Raw genomic sequence first — 25,598 nt, forward strand, 5'->3', positions numbered from 1 at the left:
ACACAGTACTTGAGACCTGGTGTCTAAAAACTTTATTGTCAGATTCCAGCAGCAAAACAAACTGGCTCACACAAAGATTCACCATTTAACCTCAAAGGTGATGCAGTATTTAAGACAACTCCCAATTTTTAAGTTAGATTGCTCACAGGAAACTTTTCTCTCCCTCCTTGCTATCTTCTCCCAGAGCTTTATTCCACACATCCAGGCTCTCATAAAACTGGGAAATGAAGACATCATTTCCTTTGTCAGTCTCACTGTGTTATGAAAACCTACTGATGTAATAGAAGTTATCTTCTCTGTATCTCATTTTCATGCATTGCCCAACACCTTCAGTGCTGTGCTTCTGGGGCTTCTTCTCAGAAGCCATGAATTTATTTTACTTTCAGAGATTTTTGCCTTCTTATGTACTTTTACCTAAATGAGAATTCTTTAGGAACTTGCTTTAGGAGACTCTTTCTTTCCTCTCTCATCAAAGGTTAGCTCCAAGTATTTCTAAATTTTGGCTTGTTAATCTTAACTGGAACTACTCCAGTCCTCCACAAGCCTAAAAGTCTTCATCTAGTGAGCCTAACAAGCAAAATGCTTTGCTTTCTCTTGCACAATTTAATTTGGAAAATGTGAGATGTACAACTAGATTATTCATATTTTACAGAATCACAGAACCAGAGAAGAGTTTGGGTGAGAAAGGACCTTTAAAGGCCATCTAATCCAAATCCCTCCCATATAGCATACATAGCACAGAATTAATATAACATGATACAATGCCTTATATCATGTAATGGCTTGCCAAATCATATGAACAAACATTTTTGTGAGTGCTCTACCAATTCAAAAATCTCAAAGTTGACACTGATAGTTTTAGAAGTGCTAAGACTGAAAGTTCTGTGGAAACACAGCAGGTGACACATAAGTGTCAAGGCACTTCCTATGGAGTTACCAATTACCTGGAGCAGGGGGTGATGCTGGTGAACACTGGGATCACCATAAAGCTCAGCCCAGTAAAACACTGTTGCCTAATTCCAAGTTCACAGGATTTCATGGATGTTTCATTTAGACAAGTAACATTAATAGCTTGCCTTCTGCTGCTGACTGTTCTGCCCTTTCTAAAACCATGACTACCTCAAGTCCTGGTTTTACTACTGACATTGTTTCATTAGACTAAAGGCTTCACCTTGAAGATTATTTGGCAAGAAGAATGGAAAAATAAATATTTAAGGTCCTATTCAACAGTGAGTTCTATATATAAAGTGGTTTATTTTGTTGTTGAAACCAAGGAGATTTTATTCACGATAGCAATCACTAATCATAACAGCAGGATGCTATTTGAAGATAAGCCCACATGCAAAAGCCAGAATGAGCTGTGACACATTTACAATAGCATTCACAAAAGGCATTCTGCTCTGTAATTCTGCCTGCTTTGTTGTAGAGCAGATTCAATGACTTTTAAAATCACATTTGACAGACTTCATGAAAATACATGTTCATCCCAGTACACAGTCCAGCTCTATCAAAATAGCTGCACTTACACCTCCTGGGCGAATCAACCAAAGCACAAAGCTCCCTTTGGCAAAATGTTAAACTCTTTTATTGAGGTCTGAATGACAAGGTGTAGTTGCTGAATAAGGTTGCAGAGATATTTGAATAAGTCTGAAGGACACGAAGCCATCATTGTTGGGCTGTAAGAGTGTTATTATCTAAATGAAGTGCTATTTGTCAGAAAGCCCTGAATTTACAGAGTTGGGAAACATGTGCTCCTCTATCATTAGATCAGCTCACCTGCTAAGGCAGAGGGAAGAGTGCTGCTGGCAGGTGCACAAGGAACAATCCCCAGAGGATGTGGATTTGTGTACACAGAGATGCTGGATTCAGGCAGGAGGCCAAACACACGTATAACAGATTCAAAAGTCCTGCTTGGTCTGGAAGGAAAACAGCTCATTCAAAGGGCTTCCCAAAATAACAGGTTGAGACAGGCACTGATCTCTACTCACTGACCAGGGACAGGACCCAGGGAAGGGCTGGAACTGTATCAGGCAGGGTCAGGATGGATCTCAGGGAAAGGTTCTAGGCCAGAGGTGCTGGCACTGCCCAGGCTCCCCAGGGAATGGGCACGGCCCCGAGGCTGCCGGAGCTCCAGGAGCGCTGCCAGGGATGTCCAGGCTGGGATTTTTGGGGCGGCTGTGCAGGGCCAGGGGCTGGACTGGATGATCCTTGGTGGTCCCTTTCTGCTCATATTCTCAATATTCTGGGATTCTGTGAATGTAATTTTTATCTGAAATTCACCAATACCAAATATTCCACAGTTAAACTCAAAACTGTGGCCTAGGGTAATTTCCAAATGCATGAATAGGCTGCCTTTCCCTGCCCTCCTCCATTTAGCAGGGAAAGTTCACTGTCCAGTGCTTTCTACACCACCTACTTCTGTGATTCACTGCTGGAACAGGATTCCCCTTGGGAAATACCACTTTGAGAACACCTGATGTATTTCCACCCTACTTTTACTGTTTCATGGAACAATAGCTACTCTTATATCAAGCCTACTGCTTGATAAGTCACTGCACTGAAGGTGTATTTACACCTGCAGGCTGGGTCAGTCACCTGGGTCAAGGACACAAAGTGCTCCAGACCTTTCCTAAACAGCAACTGAAAGAGTCAGGATAAAGGGAGAGAATATGAAGCAGAGGGAGTGGTTCATGTCATCACTGCTGAGAATATGAAGCTGTGATTTGCTAAGTCAGATGATGAAATGAGAACTAACAGGGTTCTGTGACCTTATAACTCAGCACTGCTTTTTAACTTACTCATAATTCTGGCATTTTGCACTGTGACCCTAAATCTAAAAATCAGAAGTGTGATCTGCACCCGTCTGCTTTTAGAAGCACATTCAGTAAAGCTGGAACTAAAATGAAATTGCTGTATCGTGTTTTACACCTGAACTACATTCTGCTCTACCAGCACCAAGATAACTCTGAGCAAATTGTTAATAATTTAATGAAATAATTTGAGAGTGGTAGCAACTACTATCTACTTCTTCAATTATCTCAATTCATCAATGTCTTCCTGCTGAAGGAGGTGGAATCTCACACCAGAGACAAAAAAAAATATCACACGGAAGAGGAAGATTTTTTTTATTAGGGGAGGAATATGGAAACTACAGCAGTGGTGATGATTATCTATGTAACACAGATTCTTAGAGCCCCAGTGTGTCAGTGATGCCTTATGAAAGCAGCATGCCCAGAACTAAGGAGTCAGACACCAAAAAAACCCAGTAACACCAACAAAACCCCCACAAAACACTCCAGCTGACCTTTAAACATCTCCAGTAGACCAATATTTCTACAACACTATCAAAATAATCCTTCAGTTCAGCTGTTTATTTGAAATCCACTTCTGGCATCACAAGGAGGATGTTTAGCCTTCAATGTTTGTGTACTTGCCGAAAATACTTCTTTGTTTGGCAATTTTATTAATTTTCCTCCCATGCAAGAACCAGCTGGCAGAGAGAATGCACCAGCTGGGGGCAGATGCTCAGGAAAACAAAGTTCTTTTTTCTTCACAAGAGATCCTTAATTGTGCTAGAATCAAAGTCTATTTATTTCTATTGGCCAGTCTTAACCCAGCATGAAATGAAATATTAATCTAGCAAATGAACAAACCCCCAAATATCCACCAGGACATGGCCACAGCTTCAGATCCAAAGATGATGAGTGAGGCATGAGGAAAGAAAGTCTGAAAAGACAAACATACATAGGAGCCATGACAAAGTACTGAGGCCAAACCAGCTTTATTGGCTGTTTGGTGACCTGACCAAACTGCATGTGGCAGGAGAGGTCAGACATAACACTGAAACTCCAGGATTCTTCATATTCTTCTAAGGAGAGGTTTGACCCAGCTTCCACTAAAGACAGGTTAATTGACTTTTATAGAAAAAGAGAATTGAAAGCAGCCTTTTCCTTTATTTTTACAAAAGAGACAGTAAGAAAACATTTTTAGTGAGTGAGTATTTCAAATAAACTTAGCCTGTTCGATGGCCTGGTACCTTCTTAGCAACATTTTCAGAGATGGAGCGTCTTTGTTATCTTTATACGTTTTGAAAAATAACTCTATTGGTGACTCTTCTATTTATGATTCACTCATAATAACACAAGTGACTCATGCTGTCAAGTAGCAAGCTATTACTTTGGAAAATTACTTTTTCCCCTTCCTTTTGGATAAAATATGACAATTTTCACTATTTTGTTATTCCTACTACTTAAGAGGTTCTCAGAACTTTATTTTCTAAGTGAACCATATACCACAAAAGACAAAAAAACATCTCCTACCTCTTGTCTGTTACAAATGAATACATGTGAAACAAAACAATTATTTAAAACTAGTTTCAGAACTTTCAAGCTTGTTGATCAGTAAACTGAATTTCAATCACCAGATTTTATCTAGACAATACTGCTTTTGTTTGATTTAAACATTAGAACTGTAAGATATTAGCACATGCTGGCCTACAATTATTTACTAGGGCTGCCCTTGGCATAAGCAGCCTCAAGTTCTCCATTGCAGGGATTTCTGGTCTGACTCTCCAGTGAGTTTTGTGGTGCTTTCCCACCTAAAGTGTGAAAGGATGTCCCTAGGTGGGCACTGGCTTGCATGGAAATAAAATTTAAAAATGAACAAAAGGTTGCAAAAGAGACCCTGGCATATCCATAAGCACAACAGCTCAAAGTAAATTTATTTATTCTAAATGCAAAAGTAATGCCTGAGGTAAAGCTTTGAACTGAGCAGAATTGGAACAGCTCTTTAAAGCACAACATGGCAAGTAAGAAGTGAGAAGAGAAAAATGAATGACTGGGTGAATTATAAACATGTACACAACATCTGCTCTGTGGAAAACAGCAACTACAGCTCCCAATCTGCTTGGTGATTATGGCAAAGCACTGAGAGGGAGGCAGCACACAGAGCAGAGGAACACAAGGCTGTGCTGAGGGGTGAAGATGGTAGAATTGAAGGAAAGAGTTTATTAATACACAAAGCTCTGGGGCAGGCCACTTGCAGAGGTAAACAGCACCTGGGGTAAAAACAGCTCTGGAGATGGAAAGGACAAGTGGTATGAGGGAAGATATGGAAAGCAGCTTACTGTTGGTACATCTACAGCTCAATGCAATGGTGATAAATATGAATCAAGGAGAACAATTAGTTTCCCATTCTTGTTTTAATTTTGCAAGCCAGGAAAACCTTCCCCTGAAGCACCACACCATAATCCTGGCTGCTCATCAAAAAGAACTCTTTGCTAAAAAGGTGTGTGCAGTGTTTTATTCATCATCTGACTTGCTTTTTAAAGGGGGGTAGATGGACAAATAAAGATTAGGCTGTGTTTAGAATGTTGTATTATTAACCTAGCCTTGCTAATAATGGCTGTGAGGACAGCCCAGAGCATTGGCCCAGTGATTTCACTACTCACTTCTTGGGTTTGCTTCTTTTATTTTTTAAAACAAAAACCTCTCGTCCCTGTGCCAGCACAAGGTGATGAACCTGCTGTTGCTGGCACACACCAAATCTGCTGCTGGATGGGAAGGGACCGGGGCTTGGGCCTGAGCTGGCACTGCTTGGTTACCTGAAAAATTCACACTTCAACTCATGTAAGACCTGGACCTTGGAACAGAAACATTCCCGGCAGCCCTTCTCCCTCTCAGGAGGGCAAACAGGAATAAGCAGTAAATGAACAGGGGGAAAATTCAGCATTAAATGCAAAACTCCAAATCTCTTCTCAATCAATTAAAAAAAAACAAAACAAAACAAAATTACCTTTACTTTGGCAGAAACATGCTCAGAAAAATTTATATCTCCAAAGTCCCCTTGGCCCCAGGAATAACCCCAAAGCCCAGATGAGCTCCTCAAGGCAAAAGCCTGGTCATTGCTTGCAGGAAGTTGGCTCCTGAGTCATACCAGTTCCCTACTTCATACTTTTTTTTTTTTTTCTTGCCAGGAGACTGCAAAACTACTTGCCTAAAGAAATGAAATAACAGCGAGCATTTGCCAAAGCACTCCCACCACTTGAAGCAGTTTGTTTTGCAGAACACTCACTGCCACACTTCTGAGTGAGAAAGAAGCAACAGGAGAGCAAAATCTTTCCTTTAATCATTTCTGAAGAGCTTATCATAGTAGCACTGAGATATTCATAGCCCTTTGGTTTCTTGCTGAATGGAAGTGGAAAAAAGAATCCATCTTTCCTTTAAAACCCAAATGAACAAAATGGGAAGTTTGAACAAACCTAGAAAATTAAGAGCTGCTTCTACAGTCATCACTGATTTCAGCAGGAACTGAAGATGCTGAGAGAAATCCCTGACAACAAATACCTGTTGAAAAATTGCCAAAATATTTAAAAACATTACATTGTTAACAAAAGTGAAAATTAAGATTAGAAAATCATGCTTGCAAACACTGAGGGGCTATAGGAAGTGAAGTTCAAACAACAGCCCAGTGCTAAATTCTAAATTGCCAAACCACAGAAAATTCATCAACAGCAAAATAAAAGAATCTTTGAAAGCTTTATTAAATAATTCAGATTAAAATAATATAGTCCAGTGCTAGATTCTGAACAGCCAAACCACAAGAAAATTCAAAATAAAGGAGTATGAAAATGTTTTAATACAAATTCAAATTATTATCTACATCCAAACTGACCTTTTGAAGTAGTACTAGCACTTAAGGCACAATTTCTCCAAAAGTAGCCAACAAGTTAAACAAGACTCAACACAATTACATGTAACAATCCTTTTGTTGTTAATACTGTGTGAAACCAAACCTCTACACCATGCACTGGGTCTGCATTCCATTCATCTATCTGCCTGCATAGTTCTGCACACAAAGTATTTTGCATGAAGTATTTCATTATTTCACTTTCCTTATGGTCCTTAGGAAAGTTCAGACAGCCAAAATATTATTCACAGTAAAAACTGGGATGCTTGTTGTATGTAAACAAAACCCTTATCTGATAGCTGCAAAACCCCACTTACAAATAAAAGTGACTGGGATGTGATTATATCCTCAAAATAAAGGATTTCGACTGGAAAGATCCACTTATAAGGCACATGCTTTCACATTCCCAGTTCAGAAAAGTGCTTACAGTACCAAGGAATACTGCAGTTGTACCCCAAGGAAGCCACACTAAGTTCTGGCTTCCTTTTTTTCCCCCCTTCTTTAATTGTTGTTGTAAAAGAATTCCAAATTATTCACAGTTGTTCCAGCATTCCTCATGCTAAACCAGCATATTGCGCTGATGAATCCCAGTGTAAGGCTAAACATAAGAACACTTATCAGTGCAATACATTCCTGAGTTGTTGGAACACAAAATAAAAACAAGTTCTTTGAAATATAAAATCCTTCAAATTTTTGGCTCATATTTCATTTGTTTCTTTAATTTCCCTTTTCTTAAAAAAGCTCACTAAAAAGAAATATAATTTTTACAAAAGGTAAATAAAAAATTGTTATCACTCTAACTTAGATACAACTTCTAGTTGCTTGAAGAGTGCAAGAAAGCCAGATTAGCATAAACACTGACTTTTGTGCAGGCAGCAAAAAACAACAGATAAAACAAGCTTTTGAGAATTGAATCACTGACATAAAAAATTAAAATCAAAGAACGCTAAATATTAGAAAAAATAAATAAATTAAGGACCTAGTTGTATTCCAGAGCAAACTTGAATTGTCTCCTGACTGCTAAAGGTGCTGAGCTTGCTAAGGCACTGAGCTGAGTATTTATTTGTATTTGCTGGCAGGAGGAGGAGTCGGGCTCTCTCTACCGAGAGGCGTAACCTGTGCTCCAGAGCATGGCTGAGGGGCTCGGCTGCCTGCTGGAGGCCTGGGAGCTCAAGGAATGTGCAGGTGAAACAGTGGAATCTGAAATGGCAAGGAGAGCACAACAATCAGGCTTGGGAATGGTGGGAGAAGGAAAAAACAAGCATCTGCTCTCGATCGTCTGCTGAACACTGGCAGTGTTCAATGAATCTGATCATCCACTCAAAGTGAAATCATCCCTTTAGGTTGAATTCATCCCCAGAGCTTCAAGCACCTCTTGAAAAGGTATCCTGCAAATATCAAAAGTTTGTGGGTCTTCCTGTTCAGGACTTTTTAAGTCTGAGGGGGGCACAACACGTTTCCCCTCAGCAAGTGATGTTCACTTAAATTTGCCTTATTTTATCTGAAGCACCAGGCACTTGTGTTTACAACCAGGCCTGCAGCTCACTGTAACTTAAACACACCTGGTAAGAATGTGAATTATTTTTCATTGCCACTCTTGATTATAGACATTCAGTTCCAGTGCAGTGGCCAGAATAATCAATTAATTCACTCATAACTGTGTGACAGTTGCTTACTGTTAGCTGTGTGCTGAAGATCTGCCCTTGGGTGGAATACTGGCTGATTGTGCTGTTCATTCGGTGAGAAAAATGCATGGTAGGCTGCAAGACAGTTGAGAAACAAACCAAAATCATTTCAGATGGCAATCATTCCTTTTTATATTACAGCTAACACATTGTAAGAAGCTATGGAAAAATAATACTCGTGCAACCTTTGCTTCTCTTACCTATAATCATAGCAGCTGTCCCTGCTAACAGTGCCAAAAGAGTGAAGATCATCACCTGGTAAGACTCAACAAACTGCTGGAAGAGACCAGCTTCATCTGCAGAATTGATTAAGAGGAGGAAATACCAAGTTAAAAAGAGTATCTTCTCCAGTCTGCTTAAAGAGTTAACTTCATAAACACCAGTGAAGCTAAAGGTTTTTTCTGGTATACAGAGTGCAGGGCTAAACTTACATCTCATGGGCGCAGTGGTTCTGTCAGTCAGGTAGATCACTGTCACTGGGATGGTGATGGACTGGTCTGTCATGGGACTGGAGACAGTCAGAGTGGTGGACAGGGAGCCCTGGCTGGGAACTCTGGGATCAGCCAGGCTCACAGTGTACACCACATAGCTGGGCAGCCCGTAGTACTTCTCCTTCTCCAGCACCTTCACTGCTGGGGACTCACATTTCACCTGTACAGGAAACATCCAACCTGAACCAGACTGCTTGGGACAGCCCAGCACATCTCCACCTTCCAGGCCAGGTGCCAGCCATGGGTGATTCCACAGAAACACAGAGCAATTCACCCCTCTAGAGGAGTCAGGTGTACCTTTACACTGACACCTGCAGCATTTCCTTCTGCCTATTGCCAACGGTGCCCACCCTCACCTGGCCTTTCCACAGGTCTGGGCTAACCCCACATAGCCAAAATCCATGGACCCTTACTGGGCTGTGGGAGCTATGGGCATTCAGTCCTGTAACTCCCCCTGCCACAGAGGTCAGGCAATTTTCTGCTTCCTGACCCACGAGCTGGTTCACACATGCCAGCCTGACACACCTGTACCCCAGGGCCAGGCTGGATGGGCCCCTGAGCATGTCAGTGACTGACTGGTGTCCTATGGCAATGCATTGAAACAGGATGAGCTTTAGGGTCCCTGCCAACCCAAACCATTCCAGAATCCTGTGAAAAGTGAAAACTGAGAAAGAACATGTTCTAAGACAAGCATTTCCAAATCATCTCAGGAACAAATCTTGACGTAGTAAGGACGGCAGGGAGTGCCTTGCACTAGAAAGCTGCATGTGACAGTCCAACATGCTTCCAGCTGTGCTGAGGTACGTCCTGGGAACACTCTTACCTCCAGGCTATCCAGAATTTCACTGACTCCAAAGATTTTCAGGATGGAGCTCATGTCCTGGTTGCTGAGCAGCATTTCAGCCTGATCAGCATAGAACCAGTGGTTGAAGGGCACCTCTGTGCCCAGCTGCTCCCCAGCCATGGCACTGCCCTGCACCGCAGCTGTCACCCTCAGCATGGCTTTGCTCCTGCTCAGGTGCTTCAGCTGCTTGTCAGAGAGGCTGTGCATCCTGATGGAGCACGTGTAGTGTCCTGCAGGAACAAGAGAGCTTGGGCTGTTAACTGCTCACCTTTTTCTCCATGCACAATGAGACTGCTGGGACATCTTCAGAAAAAAGCTAAAAAAGGTGCTAAAGCTCAGCAAGCAGCATGATAAGGAGTGGAGAGATGGACTAGGACAGTGTGTCTGTTGAGTCGAACATCACAATCCCAACACTACAAATACAGAATTATTCCTTCTCCCAAACTGAACATCATGAAAAAAACACTATGCTGGTAACTTCCACTCACATTTTAATAGGCCACTGAGATTCAGTTCCACTTTGAACATAACATTCATGCTAATACTGAAAGGCTTTAGTGAAAACAAGACTGAATATCCTATCTCATATTCTTTTCAACTAGAATTAAAATTTTAGCCAGCTGCCACCACCATCCTCAAGTCTGTGAAGATGTAGTTTATTTATAAAAGCTCCTTTAAAAGATATATTCACCGTGTTTCTAGTCTCATATGGGACCAATTAATCTGTTATTAACAGTAAAGGTAGTAAAAACTTCCCAAAGAAAGGAAGATAAAAAAGCATCAGTAACAAGGAAAACTTGCCAGGTGCATGTTTTCCTGTTAGTTTCTTCACCCAGAGAAGTAACAGAGGCATATACAGGGTAGAATAGGGGTTTACACAATGGACACATGGATGACTCTAACAGATAATTAATGTTCTTTATGTACAGTCCACGGTGGTTTGGTCCTGTTTTAAATCATGTTATACTTTCAAAACATTAACACATTCTGTAGACTTGACAATTTTATTTCCACCTCCAGAGTGTCAGGAATCTTTCCACCATTCTAAGACCCAGTTCATGATGTTTTGGGGTACATTCCACTTTTGGTATACTTGTCCCTTGAGTGCTCTGAAACTTTAATACAAAAACTCTGAAAAACATGAAGTGGGCTGTCAGTGGTGTCTGGCTTTCTCTGAAAGCCAACACAAGATTTTGCCACAGGCAGAAAACCCACTGAAACAAGAAGTGTCCATGTGAACAACTCACTGAGGCCTGAGGTCCTACACAGCAAAGCCCAGAGGATTCAGAAGGAAAGAGAGGAAGTTTATATTGTATGTTAAAAAGAAATTCTGCCCTGTGAGGGTGAAGAGGCCCTGGCACAGGTGCCCAGAGCAGCTGGGGCTGCCCCTGGATCCCTGGAAGAGCCCAAGGCCTTGGACAGGGCTTGGAGCAGCCTGGGACAGTGGAAGGTGTCCCTGCCCATGGCAGGGGTGGCACTGGATGGCATTTAAAGGTCCCTCCAACCCAGCCCATGATGGGGGGATTCTGTGGAATCTGCTGGACCAAAGAGCTTGTGTTTGTTTGCAACATGACATCTTGTTACATCTTACCTGAAACTGCATCAAATCCAGGTTCTGCCACAAAAATATCCTGTGCTGGGAAGTCAAAGGCATCACTACTGAAATCGAGATGGCAACTGATAATGGACTGGGGTTGTAACTCAGCAATGGCTTCAGTCTGAGCTGGTGAACACTCCCCTAGGGGGAAAGAAAAAAATTCACCTCTAATTAGTTAAAAAATAAAATTTTAACTAGTTTATTTAAATTAATTAAAAATAAAATCATGGGCTTGTAGTATTGGGTTATTCTATCATCTTCTGAAATAGTCTTGCAAGGTTATGAAGATTTTAAAACAGTTGGAAATCAGACAGCTGTCCTTGCTCAGGTCTAATCCCAAAGAGACAGCAACGAAAATTTTATATGTTGTAGGGTTTTCTTGACAGCAATAATTTATTTACAGGAAAGAATAAGCCAGAGAGAACTTTCTACTCCAATGTCTCCTGAATAAATTATATAATCCTGGGAGCCTTGAGTTAGATTTCAGTATATCTGGCAAAATGATTTTTTGGTAGGTTAATAATTTACATATAGCAAAATAAAATACTATTAGAACAAGTGCTAATTGTTAAGCTAGAAGCTAAAAGGATCTATAATCACACAAAATACAGCTTATTAAATAGAGGAAACAATATGATGCTTAATCTTTGTATTAATTCTAACTGGTGGTAAGTTCTGTAAAAAATTTAAGGATGGTAACTAACTAAGAAAACACAACTCCAAGAAGACAATTGCAATTAAACATATAAGCAATTAGATGACTTCCTATTAGTTGTTGTTTATATGATCAAAAATGGTACTTCTATTGAAGTCTACTGATTTTATTAGTTGTGAAATATTATAGTGACCCCAAACACCTTCCAAAATCTGTCCCATGGCTCCTAGAGCTCCTGGGACTCTAGAAAGGCATTTGAGGCTCCTAGGGATCTTAAACAACAAACAAAAACCCAATAATACAAACCAAAGCATCATGAATCCATAAACACACAATAAACCATCAGCATAAATATTTTTAATCATACCTTTCAAATTTTTGTTTGTTTCCCCAATTGAAACTATGACTTTGGAGGCTGCCACTCCCTGCAAACTTGTCTGCATGCCACTGACATGCATTGCTGTGGTCCTCTGAGGTGCATTAATCAAGATCTGAAAAAGGGATGAAGTGCATTGTTACCAAAAAACTCTTTCAACAAATAAAAATTAAGACAAAACCAGACTGGATTGGTTATGAAAGACTCCACAAGGTGATGCTTTTCTTTGAAATCCCACATTTGTCTATTATTGGAAACTGTCTTTCTAAGCAATTTAAGCAAGCAAAAACATTTTGTCTTCCTACCCAATCCTCAGAAGTTAATATGCATAAACCTCTATGTCTAAATTTAATTTAAAAAGAATGTCTAGTGCTTATGCTGGCTGATGCAGTGAATTGTGTCAACAGTACAATTGCATTGCAGATAAACAGTAATTTAATGGAGTACTTCTGATCAGTGATGCATGGCACAAGACATGAGCAAGTTCTTGCTGACATCTCATCCTGCAGTGAAGCTTCATTCATAACAGCAGCCATACTCAAAAACTGGTCAGCACCTGGAAACAACTTAGCCAACAAAGGAATCAAAATACACAATACAAGAACAGTAGAGTTGAAAAACCAAAATGGTTATGCTACATTTTCCTCCTTAGCACAGATGTTTAAATAAAAACATTATGTTTTTGGACACATCCAAGTACTTCCCAAACATCTGCATTTCCAAAAGAACATTTCTAAATATTTATAACGACAAAAAAAATCCTATAGAATACAGTTTGGTGAGGGTCCATTTCAAACAAACAAACCTCAAGCAGGATTGGAACAGTGCCTTACCTCTCTGTAGGTTTTCAGTAACCCAGAGATCTCATAGTAGACAGTGACCACCCCAGAGTCCCTTGCCAGGGCCACGCCAGTCTTGGAGTCCACGAGAAGAGCACTTGAGGAGGAGCTCCACACACCTGGCAAGCCTGGAAAACACCAGGGGGCACTGCTCAACACCCAGCTGCCAACTGCAGCATTTCCTGGGCACTCTGGTGTCTGTGAGTGCCACTGCCAGGCAGGGCACACACCTCCCAGTACCCAGGAACTGTTCTAGTGTCTGTGAGTGTCACTGCCCAGCAGTTATTCTGACACAAACCCATTAATACCAACCATCACACACAGTGACTGAAGGCAGTCCTGACTCTGCAGGAGTCCCACAGAAACAAGCCTTTCCAGCTAATGGAACAGAAATGTCTGAAGTGTGACACTCAGGAATTCAATACAAGAGATATATTGCATGGTGCCGTTAAAATTAGAGGAGTTGATCAAACCTATTTTTATCATTAACAAGAACAGTGACATTTGATTCTGAACAAACATGATCAATGATGTATTTAGTTTTGCTGAGTGAGCCAGAGCCACACTGGTGTCCTGTGGAACAGCTGCTAACCCACACAGTTGGAGGCCACTCACCTTCCTGGGATGTCAGCGATGTCCTCAGGCACAGGACATCCCCCACCACCACAGCTGGGAGCTCTGGAAAGATGGCATGTTGGACAGGCAGAGGGATGTAGTCTGCAGTGCCACTGTGCTCTGCATCCCACACCCTGAGCAGGGTCAGCCCCACGTTCACAGTCCTGACCACAAAGGTGTTGTTGGTGGCTCCCTTGGCGATCTGCACAAAGTCGTCTCTGCACACAAACAGAAGTGTTGCTGCAACAAGGCAGGCTTGGTAATGTCATTATCTTTCCAAGAGGAGAGGTATCAAACTCTTCAGACAGCTGACTGCTTGTTTTCAGCAACAGTCATCTGATGGTCCAGCAAAGTAAGGAAATTATAAAAATTATTTAGGTGCCACTGAGGCAAATTTCAGTTCTCAGTTCACCACTATGCTGAGGAAATACCAAGATCGTAATTATGCATGAAAACTACTTCTTAATTGTGAGAACTGTAGAGCTTTAGAATGACATCATCTGAGTCTTTTCCCTTTTGTCAAAGGAGTTAGGAAGCCAAGAAATTTGATCATGAGCATGCAACTTCCCAGATGTAACAATGCCATTGGATTGCCAGTCCTGGTATTTACCCAAGTTCAGCAAGGTGCTCTGCAGAAAACAAGCCAGCAGTAACAGCATTAGTGTTATTTTACTCAAGACCACAGGAGGCTGCTTCACAACACTTATTCTGTGAGGCATTGACCAAAAGGCCTTTTTTGAGGCTTGTCCCTGCTGTGGGAAGATTGGACAAGCCTATCTGAGGAGACAGCCCCTAATCCAGAACGTTCCCCACCTTACATAAGTCCTCAGTGAGGCAGTGGAACACAGCACTGGGAGAGGCAGATGCTGATGGAGCAGTTGTCTCTCTGGGCCACTGCTGTGTGCAGGGGGATGACTCAGAGTCACTTAGAGCAGAGCACAGCTCCTGCAGGGATCATGCTTATCTAGGCAGCTTTCCATGGCTAAGGAGTATTGCTTGGTAACTGGAACTCTTCTTGCTACCGACTCTGAAGGCCGCAGAGACAAAACCCTTGGTTTGCTAATCCCAGCCCAAGCTGTATCTTCACTTGGTATCTCTGGAACAGTCTTTGTTCTATGTGTGTCTGGCCTTTTTTTGCTCTCTGTAATTACCACCTGTGACAAACACCCACCTGTTGATGGCGAAGTTGAGCACAGCATTGTGTGAATGGAAAGTATCTCCGGAGTTATCGTGGAAATGGACTGCAAATGTCAGGGTCACACCCAGGGGCAGGGCCAGCCGTGCCTCTTTGTTCTGGGTGAGCAGAACAGGTCTCATGGAGATCCTGAGGTAGGAGATGGGGCAGACCTGGAAAAACATCAGCAGTGAGAAGGGAAGTTAAATTGCTTTTTATGATGTCCATATAAAAATAATCTAAAAGGGTTCTTATTATGTAAATATCCAGAGCTGCCTTTATGAGGCATTTGCATTAGCCACATGCCAGGACTAACATGTTATTATCAGCTATTATTATCAGTATCTCCATTTCACAGGTTGAAAGGGGCCTCTGGCACCGTCTGGTCCAGCCCCTCACTCAAGCTGGGCTATCCAGGGCCAGCTGGGCTATCCAGGGCCAGCTGGCCAGGACCATGTGCAGGTCACCTGTGTTCCCCTTGCCTTGTCATGGCTGAGGAAAGCCTGGCTGTGTCTGCTTTACACCTTCACGGCTGATATTTCTTAGCTCTTTTCTTCTAGTACCACTGGGAACTGAAACAAGCAAGAATCACACAGACTTCAGAGAACACACTGCTATCCTATCAATTCAAACTGTTAAGGTTCCCTGGATATGCAAGAGATCAAGTGGCCCCTAGACCTCTCTCCTAATAATTCCTGAAATGAAAGGTGCAACTCATTGCCCAGCTATTAAAAGAGTAATTGACAATGTATGTGTGAGTAAGGGGATGGAATGGTCACTGGTGCCCAGCTCCCCTGCACCTGGTGAGAAAGCCAAGCTGTTCCAGGCAGAGATGGAAGCTGATAAACCCTGAGGGGTCAGCAAGCTGAGCTTTGTTCCCTCAGTGCCTCTCCTCAGCCAAGAAATTGGGAACTGCTCCAAACTCCTTAGGACAGTCTGCTCCATTAAGGGGTGCACACCCCCACATTTCTGCAGTAACACTCCAGTGAAGAAAGGTTTTCTTAAGACAAAGACTTGACAACCCGTTCTTTTGGGTTTTAGATAGCATATTACTATTCTTGATTTTCTTACCTAGGTTAATGAGCAAAATTACCCAACAAACCTAACTATATCTGCTCTTTTTGTTACAGCTGCTGGAAAACAAATAATGGATGGACAGAGGAAGCAAAACCCCTCCAATATATTGAGAAAACTATTTTAAAAGAAGGCCTCAAGCTTATCTTGTAGAAAAATCCCTTTATTTTCCTGACCTAAGAGGCTCAGCTAAAACGTAAAACTGCAATCTGAAAATATACATGTCATAACTTAAAAAGTAAAGGACAAATTTAGCCTCAAGCAAAATACATCTTTGGTGAATCCAAAAAAAAAAAAAAAAAAAGGCTATAATATCAGTATATCCCACTGTCTGCTCCACAGGCTGGTTTCATCAGTTAAAATCTCCCTGCATACAGATCTCTGCCCAACAAGCCATGGTTACAAGCCAACAAAAACCCCATTTCCCTGACAGATTATCAAGCTTGCTTTACTTTAAAATCTTGGCAACTGTCCCACAAGGGACAACTTCTAAATTTAATATTGATGAAAGCAACCTTTTAAAGTAGCTCAGGTTTTGAAGTATTTTTTTTAATTCAAGAAAAAAAGAAAATTAAATACTGAGTTGCATCAGGTCCAGGCAAGTGCTGAACTCGGTCTGATGCTAAGCTCACTGTCACACCTTCTTCCCCCTCCCTGTCTTATATAAGAGCCCTTCTCTGAGCCAAGTTCAAGGTCTAAGTATTAAGTGATGCTGCTGCAGCAGTTTGGTTCTTAATTGTGTACACTTGTAAACAGACAACAGAAGACCTTATGAAAGAAGGACAGACTGAAGGAAAGAGCTTTGCCTTAGAATGACACAACAGATTCAAGCTCATCTCCAGCTCTGTCACAAGTTTTCTGACATGACCTTCAGCAAAACCTCTGAAGCTCTCTCAGCCATAAAATGAACCATGTTACTTCATGAGCTTAAAAATATAATTTCCATAAAGGCACTACAGTTGAAATAAGTACAGGAAAACAAATGAGCTGGACAAGGTGCTGAACTGAGATGGGTCCCACTACAGAGAGCTTTGTATCACCATCCTGAGTACAGGACAAACTCACACAGGGGGATCTGACTTCAGTCCCACAGGGACTGATGCTGACTAAATGGTATCTGAGCCACCCCCAAACTCATCAGACATCTTTCACTTGCCAAAGGGAGGAAACAAGGTTATGTGTAACAGAGCCAGAGAATTCACTGTCACCACCTCATTGCAGGGGTGGCTTTAGTGACGCTGAGCCTCCATTTCTTGTTTCGTTCCCCACCCAGGAGAGCAGATCCACACCCTGTCCTATGGGCAAAGCTGAACATCATGGGTAATACCGAAATTCAAATAAAAAATCCACCAAGACACTTAACAGTGATTACAGGGGAGATAACTTAAAGCACTCAATTGTACATCTTTCTCCCTTAGCCAGGACAGAGGGAAGATGCTGACAGTAAAAAGGGACAGGAGGAAGGGAAGCATTGGGTATCTCAAGGCTCATGTTGTTAGGTGGAGGAAGTTCTTGGCTCAAGGATTTTTTGAATAGAGATGATGGGCATACATGCCCTGGTGTCCCAAGGTTCAAAGCTCAGAACTATTAATTCCTACACTGCTTGCTTTTCTGAAGTGACGTTCAAAAAGTGCAGCCAACAATCCCTGTTGAAGTAGTGAAGATGTACTTGAGGAAACTGCAAAGGAAGAAAGCTGATAGTACCTTAACAACAGCTACAGTGGTCTGGTTAATGCCAAACAACTCCTGTGAAATCACTTCAATCATTGATGATCCGGTCACAGACCCAGAGACAAGGAATCCTCTCTCATCGATTTCCACAACAGGGACTTTGTCTGGTCCATCCAGGACACGGTAACTCAGGGAGGCCACTTGGTCCCTGAAGAAAAACAAGAAGTAGGGAACGTCTTAAATGTCTAAAACCATATTTAGTGTCTCTTCCAACATAAACCATTCTGTGCTTCTATGAAACTAAGGGTTCCCTCCTCCTAAAATGTAAATGCCTCTAAAGCTTTGCCCTCAGTGTGTGTCCTACTGTCTATCTGCCCATTATTATGCTGGGAAACTACATTTCAAGCCTGATATGAGTCTAAAATGTCAGTCTTTGAAAACAGATTATGTAAAAAGAATTTCTCATTTGGAAATGACATTTTAATCTGAAAATCCAGTCATAACCTCTGTGTGAGGAATACATAGAATTATATTCCACAAAGCCTCAATCACCCATCAAAACCTCTACAGGAAGCAGGCAGCAGGATACTGCTTTAACTGGCTTAACAGCTTTTAAAAAAGGGATCTCAAAGTTCCCAATATTGAATGAATTTTCCAGCTACAATCTTGTACAAGATTGGACAAAGCCTGAGAAAACAGATAAGACACTATGAACCCCCAGATAAGCTGAGTAGTAAATGGTTGTATGGTGATACTGAGAGACTGAAACAACTCCCTGGAACACAACTGCCCTACAACAGTTTGGATAAAGGGGTGAGACAAGCCACAGTACAGAAACTGAACACTGACCTGTTGGTCTGAAGTTTCATAAAGGAATTTGGTGACATTAAGATCTGCCCTCTTTCTGCCTCTGGGGTGATTAGATGAAGTTTTTCAAACACCTGGAAAGTAAGAGGTAGTTTGGCCTACTGTTGTGTGCAGACAGTAATTTACTTCATTTACTTAATCTTCACAACAAACAAACAAAACCAGACAGAAGTGTAACTTTCTTTCTTCTCTTGTATAATATATATGGTAAAACAAGACAACTGAACGTAAATATTTGAGAATGGAAGAGCCAGTATCATCTGCAAGATATTCTGAAGAGCATTTATTTCCAGGGCTATGGCTAAACTAGGAAGCAGCATGAAACCAGAAGATTTCTCAAGGGAAAGGTGTTGGGAACCCCATATTCACCTGAGTTACTTTAAACTCCCCCTGCCCCCATGAGCCCATGAACTGAAGGAGCCCAAATGAGGAACACTATATAAACAAGAGTAAGGCCTCAAAGATAAAACAAAGCTGGAGCTACTTCTGCATTTCAAATTCCTGACTTCAAATATAGACTTCAATCCAGTTCTGAAAGATATTTAAACATGTGAAGAAAATCATCCTACCTGAATTTGGATTTCATCAGACAATTCTCTTGCCATGTTGTAGAACTGGTTAGCTGCAGCATCAAGGACCTTCACCACAACTTTCAGGCCTGTCCTTCCCTTTACTCTGCCATAAACATCCACTGCAAAGTTGTAGTTTGCAGGAAGCAGAAAATCAGCCTTGGACAGGAAAAAGGGGTTAAAGTTTGATTCATGGAAAGCCCAGACATTGGCACAGAGGTACTGACAACTGATCCTGGATTTTGAGGCAGTGGAGGCAGCAATATTCCCTGCATTGCCCTGCTGTGGCCATTACTTTTCCCAAGCTGTGCACACACACACACACAGAGACACACAGGCACAGACACAGACAGACAGACACAGTGACACACACACAGACACACACACACAAAGAGAGGTACACACACACACAGACAGGCACACACACACACACAGGCACACACACACACACAGACACGCACACACACACACAGGCACACACACACACACACGTGCTTTACCTCGCTGAGCCTTGTCCTGATATCCAGGGTGTCCCTCTTGGTGACAGACCAGTGGAATGTTAACCCTGGCACAGCATTGCCAAAGGAGAAAGGAGTCTGAGTGCTGGTGATGCCCGTGACATAAACTGGCATCTGGAAAGAATAAAACCAGCCTGCTTAGCTAATGCCAATATGCAATCCAAACAGCTGCCCACAGCAAAGAGAATTAAAATTCACTGATCAAGAGATGGGATCTCTCATGAAGAAAATAGTTCCTCCCAGAGCTGCAGTGCTGTCATCAGATGACGTGACAGGAATGGGCACAACCTGAAGCTCCAACATGTGAAGGTGACAGAAGCCAATCCCAAACAATTCACCTGAGTACCAGCTTTCATTCGTGTAATGGGTGCCCGAATTCTCACAGCTGTCAGCTGCACCACCTCAACTTCCACCTGGTCCTGGGAAGGAGGAAGAGAAGATACTGTAAGCACTTGTCAAACAGAAAGCAGACTTCACTTTCAGGCTTTACAGCCACTATTTTGCCATCATCTAATCATTGTTGCTGTGTGATTTGCATGACTTGTCAGAGAAAATACAGATACACAAATTCAGCACCACTGTAAAAAACTAAAAATGATTAACCTTTGATTAATAGGCATTTAAAAATGCACCTTAAGTTGAAAAAATAAATCTGCTCAAAATTACTGATCACATGAGTGATGGAGCTGAGAGGTGAGAGACAGCAGTGGACAAGATTACAGGAGGCCTCAGCAGAAGAGGGATGAAGAAACCCAGGAGGTAAAGGAAGATATGGAGACGAGGTAGAATGAAATGAAGATTGTAGAGCACCAAACAGGACAAATGAGAATAAAAGGATGATGTGTGACTCTGATATCTCCTCTTCATATACGCAGACATTCCTGATAGATTTTATTCCTCCTATATACTGGGGTCAGAAAGGTCAGACCTGGACCTCACTGGGCTGCAGATTTAACTTTCAAGTTCACTTTGCCTCCTGTCACACCCTTAGGGCAGACTGCTGCCCAGGCATTAAAAAACAGATTTTTTGATATTTTGTTTTTTTAAAATATTACTTTGTGTCCTTTTGGATGAGCTGACACCTTTCAAGCAGCAGAGCTTTGTGGTTCACAGCAGCTGTGCTGCCCTGAGCTCAAAGGAAGAAGTCATAAGATCTGGCCCAAGTTCTGTTGCTCTGAGTCTCACTCAGGAACTTGTGCTCGCTCCCTTGTCGGCCTGCTCACCTCCCTCACACTGAGCTGCAGAAAAATCTAAGGACACAGATTCTGATGGAATATCAGGGATTCACTGCTTGCACCTGTCGCCCTGAAAGCTCAGCTTCTGAGCTTGCTGCCATGGTTTTCTAAGGACTTTCCCAGGACAGTAACTGTAAACATAGATATGTGTACATTCTTTCTGTTACACGTCTTGTGATGGACATCTCTCATGGCCAGTGCAGTGAGAAAGTGTTATCCTGACCATCCAAACCCTGGCTGTGGTCAGAAGCCTATAAATCCTGGGAGGAAAAATAAACTCTGCTCTTCCTTTCACCACACCTCGAGCTGTGTCCGTGTGATCTGTTCATCTTCAGCGGTAACATGCACCTCCACAGATGGGTTCAGACCACAACAAGGGATGATTGTGCTCTATGCAGACTGCTGCAGCTTAGGAGAGAGACAATGTGGGTTTTGTTTGAACAACAGCTGCCTTCTGGATCCTCCTGACCTAAGAGGGAATGCAGACAAGGACAACCGTCTGCTTTGCTGGAAAAACTTCTTTAGATGGGCTTTTCTAGGTGTACTAACCAATCCTGAAGAAACCAGACTAGCCATAAAGCTGCTCTGGTTATCTGGGTGACTGTGGTTTAAGGCACAGCAAGATTCACCTACCTTTTCAAAGTACTACCTGTGCCAATACCTGTGTTAAGTTTGCAGGCCAGGGAATAAGGAACTCTTGAGTTTTCATCTTTGGGAAACCAGAGAAGTGCACAAGGTAAAACTGCTCATGCAGAAAGACTCTGTGCCCCCTTCCAGAGCCAAAGCCATGAGTCAGAGAGCCCCTGACAGCCCCCAACAGCACCACAAGCATTACCTGGGACACTGCCACAAAATTCTCTGTCTCTGCATCAACAGCCTGCAGCACTCCTGTCACCACCCCGCTGCCAATGGCCACTCCTGTGACCAGCCCAGAGCTGTTCACTGATGCAATGTGCCCGTTGTCAATAGAGAAAATGATGTTGGAGAGAGGCTGGGGGCCTCCTTCAGCAGTGATCTGTCAGAACAGCACACAGAACAGTTAGTGAACCCTTCAGATTGTTCTTCTGGTCACCATTACAGGGAACACCCTCCCTGCTCAGCAACACAATGACTTCAGTGCTACCTGCACCTTCCCAGGGGCAGCTCAAGGACTGCACACTGATCTTTGCAGGATGTCAGCATGGGAAATTCATAAGCTGAGCAAAGAAGTGGACCCTGTCCCTCACAGAGTATCACAGGCTGATGTTACCTCCACTCCTGGAAGTTTCAGAAAACTTTACCTCCCTTTCTCCTCAGCACCCTGGTGTAGAGCTCTGCTCTGTGTTTCAGTGTATACAACAAGCCTACTATCCCAAATTTCATGGAGCTGACAGATTTACTCATGCTGTGCTGGGATTTAACACCAAAAAAGATGACACTCCATTGACAAAAGCAAATACAAATCCTTTGATCCAGCAATACAGCAGAACAGAAGTTGGCTCAGGAATAACGCTGTTCTTGTTCAGAGGAGTATTCATCACAGAAACATGGGTTGGGCTGGAAGGGACCTCAAAACTCATCTTGTTCCATAGGCAGGGACCACCTTCCACTACCCTACATCGCTCCAAGCACTGTCCAGCCTGGCCTTGGAAACTTCCAGGAATCCAGGGGCAGCCACAAATCTGTGCCAGGGCCTCCCCACACTCCCAGGGAACAGTCCTTTCCCAACATCTCCTCTGACCTTGCCCTGTGCTGGGTTTGAAGCCACTCCCTGTGCCCTGTCACTCCAGGCCCTTGCCCAAAGTCCCTCACTGTGGGGGCTGCTGAGACAGCTGCCACTGCTGCCACTCTCCCCTGGAGAGAGAGCCCATAACCTTTGACTTACCCTGCTCCCTTTCAGGGGAAGGCCTCAGTTGAGAATCCTGTTGTTATGATTACTTCCTTTGTTGCCCTCAGCATGCCTTTCCCTCATATGTCTATCAGCTGTATCCCACCGGGCCTTCCCCCTGCTCCGCCCCTGAGCCCTCAGACCATTTGCCATGTTGCTCTACCCCACTCCTGCCTTCCCTACACAGAGCCCTGCTCCCAGACCCCTCTGGAGAGGCAGCAGAATAAAAGCTGCCTGAGGAGCTCAGTACAGGGACCCCGGCTCGTCCTTCAGAGTCGCCCAAGGAGCAGCTGCAATCCCAAGAGCTCTTCTAAGGGCTATTGCTGTTAGTCCATTCAGTGTGAATACAGATAAATGTCAAGTTGAGCATCTACTCCTGAAAATCTAGTTATGAATATTCCTTTTACAACAGCAATTACAAAATAAAAAATATGTAAGAAAATGCCTCACCTGAATAATCGCCCCAATAATTAGGGTCACTTTCCTTGGCAGTAGTCTAAACGGGGAAAAGACCTAAACACAGAAATATGAATACCTGTGTTAAGATCCTTCAATCAGATAAATTATGCTACAAAACAGTACAAGTGTAAAAAACTGATTCTTTAGATGTTTAATCACAGTAAATCGAGCATGCAGAAATTTAACTTATCATATGCAGTTAAACAACACTGAAATCTGACTGGCATTAGGTCAGCTTCCTATTTCAGAATTCAGAATGCATTTTCTGGCAAATTGATTATACTGTAACCATAATTTATATATTCCTGTTCCATTGTAGCACAGGCTTTATTTATGCATATCTCTTATCTAAATTATTTACTTCAATCTGCTGTGGAGCAGAGTTGATTCTCTGTCCTCTTCTGTCAGCCACAGTTGCCATCAGACTCGTCTGCCCAACAGTCATCCCACGCACCAGGAAAACAGCAGTGTGGTCATCCACAGCCTCCCTCAGGGGGCTGCAAAGAAATCCATTCAAGAGAGACATTCTCTGAGTAAATAACAAATAACAAAGCAAAGGACTCATTTAGTGCCCATTTGGCAGTTATACAAGGCCAAGTGACTCTGTGTGAAGCAAAGTTAAGAGAATTATCACATTTTCACACATGATGGCTCTCTGCAACCTGTGCATTAGCCTAACATTAAATACCTGAAATGAAAATGAAACAAGTGACAGACACGATGAATTTGATAACATCAGATGTGTCTTCACACAGCACTCTTCACCTGACACTATTTGCCATGTCACTGCTTCCAACAGGCACAAAGCTTCATCAGTCATCATACTCGGAGAGTGTAGTCTCATTCATCAGCCAGCAACAATCAGGCTGTTAGTTCAGTCAATTTCCCTCACAAATAAAAACTGTTTACCTTTTAATAGGTCAAGACTGTTAAATTAACTGTTAATTAAGACTTCACAAAAATAAAATAAAAAAAAATCTCAGCCATTGTATATTACCATGCCTCCAACCTAATACCTTTATTCACTTTTACTAATTCTTATTTGCAGATTAATTTCAAAAATCCATTAACTTACACAAGGGAGACAAGCTGAGACGCTGATTTTAGACTGAGATGCATGACAGGGAAGTATTTTGCCAGAAAAGGTTTCTTTGAGTCATCCAGAACTCTGACATAAGCCTTAACTGTTTTTCCAATCTCCACCTGAAACAGATGCATCCAGTCATTCTGCATTCAAACCACTCTTATTTATTAGCATAAACATTTTCATTTTATTTTTTATTACACTTGTGGTAGGGTAGTGGAGAGAGAGAGAGCCCCAAGGTTAGGTTAACACTGATTTTAAAGACTAATCCCTGCCAGCCAGAGTTAGTGTCAGATGAAATGAATCAACTCAGGTCCTTCAGCTGGCAAGGGCATAATTAAAACACCCAGAAATATCAACACCTCTTTTGTCTAAGGCACACTCAAGCTGGCAAGTGAAATGAGCTGGACTTTTTTCTGTCCAGTTTTAAAACCTGACATATGTAAAATGACCTTGGGGCAAAACCTAAAAGAATTGCTCACATGCACTTTAAACAGAAGGAAATGTAAATGAGCATGTCCATATAAATTATGGATTAACATTGCTGTGTAAATGCAAAAGTTGAGACTGCTGCAACACAGAACATGAACAGATACCTGATACTCTGAGACACTTACAACCTAAAGGGATAAATTTGGGAGGGCAAAAAAGAGACACAGGGAGGTTGTAGCTTTTTCTCTGTTGTAGCATCTTGTCTATGTCTCTTCTCTATGTTCAGGACCTGCACAGGGAGTCAGGGCAGGCTGGACCAGCCTCTAATGCTGCTTCCAAGGCACTGACCTTGTCAACAACTCGCACATACAGTTCCTGGATATCAGATACATGAATCTTAGCTTCAGCTGGGGCAGGGAAAGCTAGACACAGGTCATGAATCATTACAGTCACTGATCCTGGGAGCAGAGGCTGCACCTGCAATGCCAAAAGAAAACTGCATTATAGCACTTATTTTGTCTGTTGTTCACAGGATGAAATTGGTATCACTTTCAGGGTAGAAGCAGCTGGATGCAGAAATCTCCAAGCTGACACACAGAGAATTCTTCCACCAAAATAAAAATCAACCTGTAAAATGTATGTAAAAAGTATCATGCTACTGAGCTAGTGCAAACAGCCCCCAGGCACCAAGTGAATTTACAGCTCTTCATCTTGAACAGTCTGGCATGCTGCTATTCATCTGCCATCAGGAAAAAAACCACACAAACCATTTAGAGCAACAAAACTTTTCTTAGCAGAGTGAGAACCAAAGTGATAAGGGGAAAAATAGTCGAGGACAAAGATTATGCCTATAAAGCAC

The 25,598-nt window shown here is 42.4% G+C and overlaps 1 protein-coding gene across 2 annotated transcripts in view; it reads right to left on the reverse strand.

Moving 5' to 3' along the window:
• Positions 1 to 6,517: 6,517 nt before the first annotated feature.
• The window catches only part of NUP210 (nucleoporin 210), a 48,902-nt gene continuing 29,821 nt past the window's right edge, over positions 6,518 to 25,598 (reverse strand). For both annotated transcript variants that reach the window (XM_015641122.2, XM_015641123.3), the window contains 20 exons: positions 25,088 to 25,216; positions 24,299 to 24,426; positions 23,585 to 23,720; positions 23,215 to 23,277; positions 21,733 to 21,912; positions 20,001 to 20,081; positions 19,645 to 19,776; positions 19,145 to 19,303; positions 18,558 to 18,649; positions 17,742 to 17,916; positions 14,961 to 15,136; positions 13,790 to 14,007; positions 13,169 to 13,302; positions 12,327 to 12,450; positions 11,299 to 11,445; positions 9,687 to 9,937; positions 8,804 to 9,023; positions 8,573 to 8,668; positions 8,364 to 8,447; positions 6,518 to 7,887 (listed from right to left, as the gene is read on the reverse strand). In XM_015641122.2, coding sequence (XP_015496608.1) covers positions 7,787 to 7,887; positions 8,364 to 8,447; positions 8,573 to 8,668; positions 8,804 to 9,023; positions 9,687 to 9,937; positions 11,299 to 11,445; positions 12,327 to 12,450; positions 13,169 to 13,302; positions 13,790 to 14,007; positions 14,961 to 15,136; positions 17,742 to 17,916; positions 18,558 to 18,649; positions 19,145 to 19,303; positions 19,645 to 19,776; positions 20,001 to 20,081; positions 21,733 to 21,912; positions 23,215 to 23,277; positions 23,585 to 23,720; positions 24,299 to 24,426; positions 25,088 to 25,216 — 2,826 coding nt within the window. In that variant the 3' untranslated portion in view covers positions 6,518 to 7,786. The remainder of the gene's footprint in view (positions 7,888 to 8,363; positions 8,448 to 8,572; positions 8,669 to 8,803; positions 9,024 to 9,686; positions 9,938 to 11,298; positions 11,446 to 12,326; positions 12,451 to 13,168; positions 13,303 to 13,789; positions 14,008 to 14,960; positions 15,137 to 17,741; positions 17,917 to 18,557; positions 18,650 to 19,144; positions 19,304 to 19,644; positions 19,777 to 20,000; positions 20,082 to 21,732; positions 21,913 to 23,214; positions 23,278 to 23,584; positions 23,721 to 24,298; positions 24,427 to 25,087; positions 25,217 to 25,598) is intronic.

Source organism: Parus major, chromosome 12 (genome assembly GCF_001522545.3).
Source record: "Parus major isolate Abel chromosome 12, Parus_major1.1, whole genome shotgun sequence".
Classification (NCBI taxonomy): domain Eukaryota; kingdom Metazoa; phylum Chordata; class Aves; order Passeriformes; family Paridae; genus Parus; species Parus major.